This window comes from Cyanistes caeruleus, chromosome 6, assembly GCF_971803275.1.
Source record: "Cyanistes caeruleus chromosome 6, bCyaCae1.hap1.1, whole genome shotgun sequence".
Taxonomy (NCBI): domain Eukaryota; kingdom Metazoa; phylum Chordata; class Aves; order Passeriformes; family Paridae; genus Cyanistes; species Cyanistes caeruleus.
Genome location: NC_141706.1, coordinates 64,977,701 through 64,991,271, shown reverse-complemented (window position 1 = coordinate 64,991,271; position 13,571 = coordinate 64,977,701). Strand labels below are relative to the sequence as shown.

Below are 13,571 nucleotides of genomic sequence, written 5' to 3'. Positions count from 1 at the left end.
TATTCCCCTTAACTTACTAATGTTGAATTTAAGTGAGTGGTTGATTTGAGGGTTCTCAGGATCCTCTGCTCTGAGTTATTGAGGTCTCTGCTCTTGCCAAGAGAGGGGAGAATCTGTGGTTGCTTTCAGAGTGTAGGGTTTGCATCTGCCTCCTCCAGCTCTGACTTGGATGTTGTGCTCTGGAAGGAGCATCCAAGGAAATCACCAGCCCATCACCCCAGAGTCTGTCCTGCTTCAAAGATTTCAGGGCAGAGGGCTGGGAAATCACACCACTGGGAGCAAAAAGGATTAAAAGGTGTGGTGTACATGTTCTGTCACTCCTTGGAGTTCTGGAGCCCCATAGCCTCAGAAATCACCCCTCACATGCAGGCATCCCTGTCACACATCCAATTCCACCCTGCTCAGAGAGCTGTCTGGCTGTAGGATGTGTGTCAAAAGACTCGATAATTCCTGCTGCTGCCACTAAATCTGTCCAAAGACTCCTACAGAGACCAGAGATCAGTCCCCTGGAGGACTTGTGAGACTTGCCCTGTTGTCCTGTTCCCAGCCATCTCCTGAGAATCAGCCTCCACTGGGCAGAGCAATACCAAGGCATGCAAATCCCTTAACTCCTCTCTCCATCAAATGTGATGAATTCAAGTTGATGTTCAGGAGGCTTAGGGATGGACTGCGTGTAATCCTACACCACAAATCACATTTAGGATGAACTTGTCTGAAGCAGGAGCAATAAATACAGCAAAATCCATGCATTTGGTCCCACTGCCAGATGGGATAATGCCAGAGCACTGCTGGATGGACAGACAGCTTTTACATCCCATAGCTCTGTTCTAAGGGCAGGCAGGGGCTGAAAAAAAGCCCTGAAAATATTTTGGAGAGGGTTCCACCTGTAAGCCATGGATCAGAAATGTCATCTCTCTGCTGGATGTGTCCAGGGCCATCAGCTGTCAACAAGGTGGGGCTTCAGGAGCTGTGACCTGGCTCTCCATCCTCTAACACTTATTTTTTTAATCAAATCCTGGATGCAATTAGCTACTCCATTTTTATTGAGATTAAATATTCCTTCCAGACCTCCTGAGCCTGTTTATCTTATCTTTTATCTGGTAGCCACCACTTTTCCAAGAAGCAACAATGAAGGTAATTCCTCACCTCCACACAGTGTGTCTTTTTCTCAGACTTGTGCTGTGGTTTGCAGGTCTCTGCAGTAAAAATTCTCATTGTCTCACAGATTTTGTACATCTCTGCCTCTGTCAGGGCAGAGGAGATAGGGGCAAGTGTGGTGAGCAAGGAGGAATTGAGCTTGTCTCAGGCTGTGGGGAGATGTCCCAGTAAATAATTGCAACATGAAGATAGAGGGCACGGTCTCAAGTTGTGCTAGGAGGGGTTTAGATTGGATATTAGGAAAAAAAAAAACACAGAAAGATTGGTCAGGAATTGGAATGGGCTGCCTAGGGCAGTGGAGGAATCACCATCCCTGGAGGGATTTAAATGATGTGTGGATGTGGCACTTGAGGACCCGGGTTAGTGGTGGGCTGGGCAGGGCTGGGGGAATGGTTGGACTCGATGATCTCAGAGGGCTTTTCCAACCCAAATGATTCCATGATTCAGCAGAGATCATGGCTAAACCATATGACATGCCCTAACCACAGGATAATGTGTTGTCAGCACCTTGAAGACACATTTTCCCAGGGGGTAAATCCTTCAGTGGCATCACATAAAACAGGAATGTGGGAGAACATCTTGCAGTCAAGGTTTGAGTAGAGGTTGCCTTTCTTGCAAACAGAAAATGAGAAGACTTTCCTTGCCCCAGTGATACCAAATCAGTGTGTGGGTTCCTCATGGGTTTCCTTTGTTTTTATTTTAGGCCAAGTCCGAGACAGGATCCAGTATGGGAGAGCTGCTGCTGTGAGTAACACCACTGGAGAGTAACCTGTTGCTGCTGCTCTCCTTTGGGCCAGCCTGGCTCCTGTCCTTCCCCTCCTCATCCTGTCCAGAGGGACAGCATTCCTGCCCTCTGTCTTCCCCACTGAAGGAAAAACACTGGATCCCCCATCCTGGTGATTTTCCCTTTAAAATCCTGCCACATAACCCACTCTTGTCTCCATTTCTGGTAGACTTAATCCCAGAAGAATGGGAATATGTCCTGTTGTGCTTATTCCCTGCTTCTCCTGACACTTTAATGGAGTGCAAGGGGTGATTTGGGGGTGACACATACACACTTGAATTTCTCCACAGTTTCCAGCTGGCACAGATGAAGTCAGAGCTCTCCCCTCCCGTCCTTGCCCTGGCACTCGTGGCCTGTGTGAGCCCAGCAGTGCTGTAAGTTGAACAATATTTGCTTCAATGTGCATTTTTTGCACTTTTTCTCTTACTGCTTGCATGGGCAGCTCGCTTTGCCTTCTGCTTGCTGCTGCAGAAATTGCAGCAATTGGCTGTGGTCATCTATGATTAAGAGCAAAATATCCCTTTCTCCTGGTTAACCCCATGGCTTGGTAGATGGCAAGCTTAAAACTCCTGAAATCCTCATGGTTTTGTGCTTTGAAAACAGAAGTTTCATAAATGGCAAAGGTAAAGACTCATCAACTCCTTGTGCTAAATGCATTTTGGTATGCAAGGAGTTCAAGCACATACAATTTTTGCTTCGTTTTTCATCATGTCTCAGGTATGATACATTATTTTTTTAATAGGAAAAAGCATCAGAAGTCATCTGTGATCTGGCTGTTCACTGGAATGCTCTGCCTTTATTCCCTTTTCTTCGCTTGGAGAGCAAATTTAGATGTTACAAAGCCTCTGTTTCTAGGCGTGGTAAGTTGTTCTGGTATGTTAATTTTTGAGAGAAACACTTAAAAAACCTTAAAACCACCTGACCAGGAGCAGACAATTGTCTTGAAGCTGCAGAAGCTGCCAAAATACAGCTCCAAGGCCAGGTTGGGCAGGGCTTGGAGCAACCTGTTCTGGTGGAAGGTGTGAGATGGGGGTGGAATGGGATGATCTTTATGGTCCCTTCCAAGCCAAGGCCAGTTCTGGGATTGTCTCTCCTAGGTGGAGCGGTTCTGGCTGCAGAGCAGTGCTGTGGTGGCTGTGCTGGCAGGGCTGGGGCTGGCCACACTGGCCAGCCTTGGGAGGAGCACTGTGCTGGAGGGCACCTGGCTGCTGCCATGCCTGGAGTGGCTTCCTGCTCTTGCCCTCGTTGCTGCTCAGCTTTGGGCGAATTACAGGTGAGAAGTTCTCTTGGGAACTCGCAGGGTGGGCTGGGGTGCTCCTGGGGTTTCTGTCCTCGGCTGGCAGTGGGAAAGGCACTTCTCACACCCTACCTAAGCTTGCCTGGTCACAGCCTGCAGGACTCCCTGGTTTGATCTCCCTCAGAGTCACCAACTCCAGGCTGTACATGGGGATGTCACAGAGGTTGAAGGAAAAAAACTCCACAGATGTGTAAACTTCTACTTAAAAAACCTTGTAAATCTCTGCTTTGTCTCCTAAGGAGGTTTGCAGAATTCATTTGACCTGAACTTCTCTTGGTTTCCTTCAGGTTACCTTGTGCCCTGAGGTTTTTTCTATTTATTTTTCCCATTTTGGAAGAATTTATCTGTAGTTTGGGGCTTCCCTATCCCATAACTGTGTGCAGTCACTTGGATAGATTCCTAATGTCCTGCTCAGGTACAGGCTGACCAAGGAAGTGTAGACTTCATCCTCAGGAATCCTTTTTTTGGCACACCTTTTCCAAAGGCTTCTCCATAGGTGAGCCAGCCATAGCTCCTATCCTGAAGTGTCCTCTGGGTCCATACCTGTGTATGTGCACATCACTGTAATGAGAAGGACCCAACCTCAGGTGATGTAAATCTACTTCTGCCTGATATTGCAAAATCTTGGCTTTTTCAATCTTAATTAAAACACTAAAGGATGAGGAGGATTTCAAATGCTCTACAGAACCATTGTTGTACTGGCACTTCCAGCACCAACTAGTAAGGTTTTAGATTTAAGGAGAAATCAGAATTAAGGTGAGGGTGGGCAGTGAGTGTGTATTTTGGTGAAACTGTAGTGGGTGGTGCTGTCTGAGGGCCTGTGCTTTCAATGCTTTGTTTCTGTCTCTCAGTTTCTCTGGAAATGGAGATACTAAGTTGTTGTAGTGATTAAGTTATTGACACTCTCCATCCCTGGCAGTGTTCCAGGCCAGGTTGGACAGGGCTTGGAGCAACCTGGGATAGTTCAAGGTGTCCCTGCCCATGGCAGAGGGGTGGAATGAGATGAACTTTCAAGTCCCTTCCAACCTAAACTATTCTGTGACTCTGTGATGTTTCTAGCCTGACCAGGGTGGGTTTTCCCTGTGGGTGCCCATTGCATAAAATCCTTCTGAACTTCTGCAAAGCCATGCAAATATCTGGTTCTAAGATTCTGTTTTTCATCTGTCCTCTTCAGCACTTGTGATCAGAGCAACAACTACGTTGTTGATAAGTTTGCAAGGAATGTGCTGTCCTCCATGCCAACAGGGGCAGTGATCCTGCTGAGAGGAGACTTGCCTGGCAATGCTCTTCGTTACCTTCATTATTGTGAGGGCATGAGGCCAGATATCACCTTAGTGGATCAGGAGGTATGTCCAGAAAATGCTGTTTAGAAAGGCAGGTTTAAACATGGGCAGCAAAAGTTCAGTTGTTCTTTGATCTCCTTGAGAGGGACTTTCTGTTCAATAAAGCTCATGATGTGATGAATAAATAAAAATGATTTTTTTTTAAAAAAAGAGGTTTATGGTAACCCTGGGATGGAGCATGGTGTGCACATTTCTTTTTCACTGAGAAATGGGAAAAGGGAATAAAAAAATGTTCCAGGATGGGTCACCCACACTTTCACTGCCACATCATCCTCACACCTGTCTTTGCAACAAGAGTCTCTGACTTGTTGGCAAACCCCAAACCCAATTCTTGGTGTTTAACCAAATCCCTGCTGTGTGTCTTACCAGCAGTGGCTGCTTTGTGTTGGAGAGAGGACCAGGTGCCTCTGATCAGAAGGCACTGGTGACCCAGTCTGGTGCTGTGGTGTGGCCATGGTGACCCAATCTGGTGCTGTGGTGTGACCATGGTGACCCAATCTGACCATGGTGACCCAATCTGACCATGGTGACCCAGTCTGACCATGGTGACCCAATCTGACCATGGTGACCCAGTCTGACCATGGTGACCCAATCTGACCATGGTGACCTAGTCTGCTGCTGTGGTGTGACCATGGTGACCCAGTTTGACTGTGGTGACCCAATCTGACCATGGTGACCCAATCTGACCATGGTGACCCAGTCTGACCATGGTGACCCAATCTGACCATGGTGACCCAGTCTGACCATGGTGACCCAGTCTGACCATGGTGACCTAGTCTGGTGCTGTGGTGTGACCATGGTGACCTCAGTCTGGTGCTGTGATGTGACCATGGTGACCCAGTCTGACCATGGTGACCCAGCCTGGTGCTGTGGTGTGACCATGGTGACCCAGTCTGACCATGGTGACCCAGCCTGGTGCTGTGGTGTGACCATGGTGACCCAGTTTGACTGTGGTGACCCAATCTGACCATGGTGATCCAGTCTGGTGACCCAGTCTGACCATGGTGACCCAGTCTGGTGACCCAATCTGACCATGGTGACCCAATCTGACCATGGTGACCCAGCCTGGTGCTCTGGAGCCGTGTCATTGCTGATGTGATGACTTCCCTGAGCAAATGGTCATTACTCCTGCAGAATCCATTTCTTGGATTGTAAATCTTCAGATTCCTCTTGTAGTTGTGATAATATCTTTTATTCCAGATGATGACTTATGAATGGTATTTACCCAAGCTGGCAAAGCATTTACCTGGCGTTTATTTTCCCGGGGACCGGTGGAATCCTGTGGAAGGAGTATTACCCGACGGGACACTCGCCTTTAATCTCCATCGTTTCCTCAAAGTAAATAAACAGTAAGCATTTCTTTCATATGTAACAGCTTTCCTAAAATCTCTGACCTTTTTTTTTTTGCCTCTTGAAATTGTTTATGGAACAGCTTGCATCCAAAAGACCAATTTTCTCCACTGACTTCCTCCCCGGTGGCGAGATTATTTTTGCAATTAAAGCAAAATATCTCTGCAAAAGTAACTCCATCCGGATAGAATATTGCCTGTTGTTTTGTGGTTGGTTTGGTTTTTAGGAAGGAAGGAAAAAAAGGTGATCTGCAGAGTGTTTACTGATGATTTTTTGTTGTTGTTGTTGATACAATTCATCACAGAGAATAGGAACATTCCTGTGTACTCAGAACAACGATGGTTGGAGAGCAAATTGCTGCTGCTTCTCTTTTGTGAACATTGTGGCCAACTGATTAGCATAGAATGAATGTATTCCAGGAATAATCATCATATAAAAATAGCTCAGTAAGAGTGGAGAAAGGATTAGATACTCACACGAATAAGAATAGCATCTGCATTTAGACTAGCTGGGGTGAGCCCTGCGAGGGTGGGGAGGCACAGGAGCACAGCCAGGTGCCAGTGGGGAGAAATGGGCTTCTCCTACAGCTTCTGCCTGTTTGGGAGGTCCAGGAGAGGGGACAGGATGTGCCAGCTGTGCTGGCTGCTCAAGATGGGCAATGCCAGATGGGGAATTCATCTGTTTTCCAGACTGCCCCACAACGTGCCCGTGCTGATGGGAGATGTGCTGGATGAGCGAGTTTGCTGCACAGTGTGGTGGGGTTTGGTTTGCTCAGGGACACGGGGTGGCCTCAGTCTCTGAGGTGGCTTCACCATTGCTCTCTCTGTTGGTTTTTTTGGCAGTAAGGAAGTATTTGTATGCATAGGTCTTCATGAAGGGGACTCGACCTGGAGAAGGAGCCACTCGCTCTGGCCCTGGGGTACATGTGAGAAGTTGGTTCCTTCTGGAGCTGTGTTTGACCCAGGAGAGTGGATTCGTCTCACAAGGAATCTCTATAACTGGACTGAGGACTATGGCAGGTATGAGGCACAGGAGCCTCTGCTCCTTCCTGCTCCTCATTTTCTGCCAGCAGCACTGCCACACCTGCTGCAGTGTTACAGGAATTAAACAGGAGCCATAATCTCAGTGTTTTGTGTTCTGGAGAGATAGCAGGGAGAAATTCTTCCCTGTGAGAGTGGTGAGATGCTGGCACAGCCCAGAGCAGCTGTGGCTGCCCCATCCCTGGAAATGTTCCAAGCCAGGTTGGATGGGGCTTGGAGCAGCCTGGGATGGTGGAAGGTGTCCCTGCTCGTGGCAGGGAGTTGGAATGAGGTGGTCTTTAAGGTCTCTTCCAACCCAAACCATTCCATGAGCTGTGATTTTTAATAGTGTAAAAAATAGCAAGGACATCTCTAATCAACTATGAAGTCCAATTCAGACCTTAAAATTTGATCAGGATCTAAAATTACTGAGACATCCAGAGGTTTAAATGTCATAGGCTGACCTGTGGTGGTAAAAAACATCTCTGGCTTTGAGAACTGGGATGCTGTGAAACACCTGATATACCAGAGGCTCCATCTATGGAGAGAGAGGAACAACGTTCTTTGAAGGACAGAGAATCAGCTGAATTTCCTGCTGTCAGAGCCACAGGCTTCATGACAGGTTTTCTGCTGCCTGGGAGGTGTGTAGCTGCCTGGGTTGGAAGGGTTGTGGTGGGTGAAACCCAGCCACGTGGATCTGATGGCTGAATTTTGTTTCCATTCCTGTTTAGTTTCAGCCCCTCTTCCTGGGAAGCTGTTGCCAACGAGGAGATGTGGCAAGCCAGGTAATTTTCCTTTGCTCTCTTCCAACAGCCAGTGGGCTCTGCCAGCTCACTGGTGTGGAAACACACACCAAAGCAGGCAGCTTGATGGGCCATGGCCTTATTGGGTCTACATGTGCCAAGCTTTAGAAGGAAAAGGCTGGCAGGATGAGATGAAGCGTGCAAGGCCTCCAGCAAAGCCTTCAGGAAAGTGGCTGTTTTGTTCACCAAAAGGTTCTGCTCAAAGTCTCTCAAAGGTGGTTGGGATGTAGTGAGGAAATAGATTATGGAGAGAAATTTGTATCACTGATGGTTTAACTGGAGCTCCTGTGTGCTGTCCCACAGGTGGATATGTTGAAGCCATGTATGATGTGAGCTGGTTGCATTAGGCAGTTACCACATGGAAGTTTTTCTTGTTTTCCTAGGATGAAAACAGCTTTCTTCATCTTTGACCTAGCAGAAACAGCCAGTGTGACTGCAGAAATGAAATCACAACTTTACACATTTGCATACACTGTAAGTCCTGAATTTGGGTTAGGAATCCCCCCTGCAGCCTCCATCATAATTTTTTTTCCCCCCCTTTTCTTTTAAATTTCTGGAGTCCATGGAAATAGGGTGTTTCCATGCAGGCCCTGTAATCTGCATTCCCCTTGTTTATCCAAACTGGGAGCATAGCCGATTCAAAGAGATTTGTTCAGGGATTTTATCCATTCCTGCTTGCCCCCTCGGTCATGGAGGATGCCAAAAGCAAACCAGTCAACACCCTGCTCCTGCTATAATTATGTTGTCTGTGCTGGGCTGCAAACCCATGCCAAGAGATTGCTTGTCCTGAAGTCCCCTCTATGCTCTTGTCCCCTCTGTCATTACACAGTCGTGTGTCTGAGCCAGCAAGTGTAAAATCCGACAGTCTTCTCACTGCAAATTAATTCTGCTGCATTTCACACCAAAGAATAACACCCATAAGCTGGTGTAGGTATCTCTGGAAATACTGGACTGCCTGAGATGCCAACAGATGCACAGAGTGATCAGTGTGTGTCAGCAGAGAGGAGCAGTATTTCATACTCCAGCAGAGAATCAACAAATAGTTTCCTTAATTCTTGCCCGTTTTGCTGTGATTTTTGCTGTTCTGCAAAGTTCCCAGGCACATGCCTGCTGTTGAGCTTATGAATATTCCCACTGAAGTCAACAGACTGCTTAAGTCCTGTGGAAGACGTCCTGATCTCCTGAAATATTGAGTAAATGTCTCGCAGGCGCGGCAGTTAAATCTCTTTTTTCCCCCAGCTTGGTGTAACACCTCTCTGGGGGAAGCACATAATGTGCCGTGGGGTTATCACCATCATCTGTAATGTTTCTAAACAAACAGCTGCTCTTGGAAGGGAAACATTTCAGCCCCCCTTGGATTTCTGATTCATGCTGCTGAATGGCAAACACAGAGCGAATTACAGAAATACTCCAGCTCTGGACTTGGACATCTAAATAGCATCTGCTTCTTTCCAGGCAGTTTTGTAGCACTGTTAAAAGCTGTTGCTCCCACTTCATTCAATTAATTTGCTGCCCCTACCTCCTTTTTTTTTTTTTTTTTCTCCTTTTTCTCTTTCTTTGTTCCTTTAACAGTCGTACAGAGAAATTGTCAGCTCCCATCCCCATCACCCGGTGAACTGGCACAAGAACTACGCCATCGCCTGCGAGAGGATGCTGCGCCTCCGCCGGGGGGACGTGGATCCCGAAACGCTGCTCTCCCAGGCTGTGAAACATTTCCTGCTCTACACTGAGAAGGCAGAGGATGATCCCCAGCGCCAGGACATCCTGCAGGCTGTGCAGCACCTCCGGGAAGAGCTGCAGGGGCTGAGGAGAAGGAAGGCGGAGCTGAGGCGCGCAGCTGGGTAGCGCCTGGTCCTGCTGAAGTGTTGAAGCCGGGACTTAAAATATGAATTAGTTCTTGGCAGCGTGAGAGGGGTTTTAAAAGGTGACAGAAATGGCAGCAGAGAGGAAATCAGGTGTGATCCCCTCTGCAGGAACACAGTGATGTTTGATTTCTGTTGCCAAATGAACTTTTTTTGGGGGTAGGGGAGAAGCTCACCACTAAATAGCGGGTTTCAAAAAGGAGAGTTTTCTTTTACAAGAAAACTATAAACTTGAACTGTGAATATATATGTTTTTTATGAGTGCAGCATCCATTCTAGATGTAAAAATGTATTTAGCATTTTATTGTTTCCTCTGTTGCTGATCCAAGAGGTTTCCTAAAGCCATTTTTCATTAGCTGTGCTGTGTCTGGGTGTTTTTGTGGTGGGTTTCCAGCAGGATGAGCTGTGGGATGATGCCCCCCTCAGGAGCCTGGTCATTCACTGTTTTGGATGTGCTCTGAGCCCTGGCTGTGCCTGTGCCCAAGGGCACTGCAGAATCATAATCACAGAATCCCAGAATGGTTTGGGTTGGAAGGGACCTTAAAGATCCTCTCATTCCACCCCTGCCATGGGCAGGGACACCTCCCACTATCCCAGGTTGCTCCAAGCTCCTTCCAGCCTGACCTTGGACACTTCCAGGTGCTTCTCTGGGCAACCTGTGCCAGGGCCTCACCACCCTCACATATTCCTTCCCAATATCCTGTCTAACCCTGCCCTCCTTTGAAGCCTTCCCCCCTAGTCCTGTCACTTCATGCCCATGTAAACAGTTCCTTTCCAGCTCTCTGTAACCCCTTTAGGTGCTGGAAGGACAGGATGTCCTGCTGGAATGAGGTGGGTAGAGACCAACCCATTTTTTTCTGCCTCCCTTGCTTTTCAGGGATGGCTGCTTTCATTCCTTTGGGATTTTATGATGGGATGGTCTCTATTGCTTAGAGTTCCAACCCTGAGCAAGCAACTCGTGTATTTACCCCTGCAGAGGGACTCTGCTGGCAGCAGTGTGACATCTCCTGCACTGGGGCAGAGGGACCATGGTCCTGAGACCTCACATGGGATATAAGAGCAGCTCCCCTGGGATGCTGCTGTCTCCATGGGTCATGGCATCCATGCTGTGGCCTCTTTCTGTGTGAGCCCAGAATCACCATCTGCTCTGCCACATCCTCGTGGCTCCTGGGGATGCCAGAAGTGCACTTTTGGAGGTGTTGAGGCTTTAACCAACATAATTGAGCAATCAATTATTATAAAAGCAAATCCACCCTGCTTTTCAATCTGCCCCAACAGCAAAGTGACTTCTGGGGTTAACAAGAACTCGGCTTCTTCTTTTCAAGAAAAAAGACATAAAATGCGTTTTTCAATATTTTGTCAGTTAACAGTACTTCAAATACTTGAAACAGACCCCAAACTCTGCTGGTGTTCCTGCAAAGCTCTGTTCATCTAAAACTTCATACGTTATTCTGTGGTTTTATGATAGCTCAGTGTTTTTCACAAATTGCTGCCAGGCCAGGATTTCTTCTGGTAAAATTATCAGAGAAGAAACAAGTACTTCTGTAAAGATGACATTATCTAACATCATCTCTGGAGCAGACTGGGATGGGGGCAGGAGCAAGGGGTGTTGCAGGTGGATGCTCTGCTGGTCTGGGGTTTGAGGTGTGTGTAGGGACATGTGGCCACTATTCCTAATAGATCCTTTTAAATCCAAGTGCTGATTTCCAACTTTGAATACTTCCCATGTAAAAATCAAGCTGCTGTCTGGGAATCTCTTAACTCCAGATGCAAAATAACATCCTTTACTTTTCATCCTCTCACACTTGATTTGTTTTTGTAGCATATGTAATTCCCTGTTAATTCCTGTGAGCCATTCCTGTACGAACAGCGGATGAGAAATGATCAATAAAAAGATGGAAAACTGTGGCTTCTGGGTTGCAGAGCCACAAAGCAGAGGGGTGAGAGGGAAGAGGAGCAGTTCAGGGGTGTCCTTTTAACTCTTTGTGTTGTAATTGACTACATTTCAGGTCGGCTGTGCCTCACTTAAATCTCTTCCTTCCTCTCAATCCCCACAGAAGTGTTTGTACAGAGTGAGGGAATATCACACATTCCTCCGTGCAGCTTTCTCAGGGAGGGCTTTCTCCTTCCCTCCTCCACCCCCAGCAGAAAAGCATCCAGAATCCAATTTTTGAATGCTTTTGTTACCTGCATTATTGCAAATCCATTCAAGCAAATATACTGAGCTGAGGGTTTTCTTTATCTTGATTAGATGCCCCTCCTTAGCCGCGTAGTCTTGAAATAATTGGAAGCTTTTGTGGATCCCGTTATCTGCTCGGGAGAAAAGAGGGGCTGTGCTGAATAAAGTATCATCCTCAATTGTAATAAATAGTGGTGGTGTCTACAAAAAGGGCTTTACCACTGGCAAAAGCCTTCCCAGGTGTGAAGAGAAGTAGGACGGTGATGCCTTTTTCAGGGAGAAAATCAGAACCCTGCCGCTGATGTGCTCTGTCGCCTTATAAATCCTGCGCGTGTGAGACGCAGGGGTCTGTGCTGGGTGTTCAGCAGAAGATATTCCATGGAGGGGGGAAATACCTAGCACTGATGGAACTTCCAAAATTCCTCCCCCTGGACCTGTTCAAATGAGATTTGCTGGTGCTCGCAGACGGAGCCGCTGTGTGGATGTTGCTGAGTCTGTTGGCTAAAAGGCGGTGCGGAGGGATGCTGGCAGAGTTTAATTTTTATCAGCTCCTCTTAGGTGGCACCCTGAAGTTTATCAAACAAGCAAAGCTGATTTGCTCTTCGTTAGTCTCAGTTGCATGAATCGGTTGCCAAGTAAACAGGATTTTGCATTTCCTAATTACTTTCATATTTGTGTTTTACCTCTATTTGTTCTCTTGCAAAACGGGTCCTAATAATTAGTCAGGCTCCTGCTGCCTAGACCTTAAAAAAAAAAAAAGAAAAAAAAAAAAAAAAGGGGGTGGGGGCAGAGGGGAAAAAAGACTTCTGAGGGTCTTTTCTCCCTTATAAATTCATTTTTGTTACAAGCATCTTTTATACATATTACTAAAGGGAGCGCACTAAGAAATGCAAATAATAGTTCTTTATTTTATTATGACAGTTAATTAATAGCAACCTGTTTTAATGAATAAAGTCACTCAGAGTCCTTCAGCACTTCCTAAGTAGAGGCCAGAATCTGTAGGGATTCTTTTTTCCCCCCCATTGTATAGCTCCAAGACTCGGTGCACTATATAGGGGCTGTATAGAAATGCTCGCTAATGAAGAGGGAGGGTGAGGAACTTGTCTGCATTCAAAGATCACTGGTGAGTCATTCAGCGAGAAAAGGCCCCTTGCTAGGAATAGTCACAGTTCCGCGGCATTGTGCTAGCAAAAGGGTTTGATCAAAGGTCTCCTGCCGAGCTTGCATGGTTTCCTTTCATACGACGACCATAATTAAAACCACTAATTCTCTTTTAAAATGCTGCAGGATGCCATGTAGGCATCTGTCTGGAGTGTCCTTTGTGCTGTCGGGAGCTGTTAAGGACCAGCGCCGAGGGCTTTTCAGCGACATGCCAGTCAGGAAGGTGATTCGACATAAGGGTGCCTCTGAAGGCTTGACAGGGCCTTGACTACACAATTCCAGCTGAATTTGCCCCTTGTCAGCTGCCAGTAAATAAATCTCAAAGAAGAAGGAGGAGGGGGGAAAAGCTGAAGTTTCATTACCTGATCCCCGGGGCTTTGTTGGTTTTGGCATCGCCCAGGGGGAAGCCCTCGCCCCTCGGGGCCAGGAGCTGGAGTTGGCCATTGGAGACCCCGGCGCCCGGCGTTTGAAGACCGTCAATACTTGTAACAGTTCAGCTGTTAGGAAGACAAATAAATGGAAGAGCCCATTAATCCCCTTTGGGTACTCGGTGCCTTTTGCCCTTTTATCACAGCCTTATTAGGTTCCTACTCATCTTGAACCAGGAGGGATGAA

The 13,571-nt window shown here is 47.1% G+C and overlaps 1 protein-coding gene across 5 annotated transcripts in view; it reads left to right on the top strand.

The window, feature by feature from the left end:
- The window catches only part of TMEM260 (transmembrane protein 260), a 33,833-nt gene extending 23,862 nt beyond the window's left edge, over positions 1-9,971 (top strand). For all 5 annotated transcript variants that reach the window (XM_086892389.1, XM_086892387.1, XM_086892390.1 and 2 more), the window contains 10 exons: positions 1,862-1,902; positions 2,233-2,316; positions 2,685-2,802; positions 3,040-3,215; positions 4,414-4,585; positions 5,783-5,931; positions 6,775-6,951; positions 7,683-7,736; positions 8,138-8,228; positions 9,327-9,971. In XM_086892389.1, the coding sequence (XP_086748515.1) occupies positions 1,862-1,902; positions 2,233-2,316; positions 2,685-2,802; positions 3,040-3,215; positions 4,414-4,585; positions 5,783-5,931; positions 6,775-6,951; positions 7,683-7,736; positions 8,138-8,228; positions 9,327-9,599 (1,335 nt within the window). In that variant the 3' untranslated portion in view covers positions 9,600-9,971. The remainder of the gene's footprint in view (positions 1-1,861; positions 1,903-2,232; positions 2,317-2,684; positions 2,803-3,039; positions 3,216-4,413; positions 4,586-5,782; positions 5,932-6,774; positions 6,952-7,682; positions 7,737-8,137; positions 8,229-9,326) is intronic.
- The last annotated feature ends 3,600 nt before the right edge of the window (positions 9,972-13,571 follow it).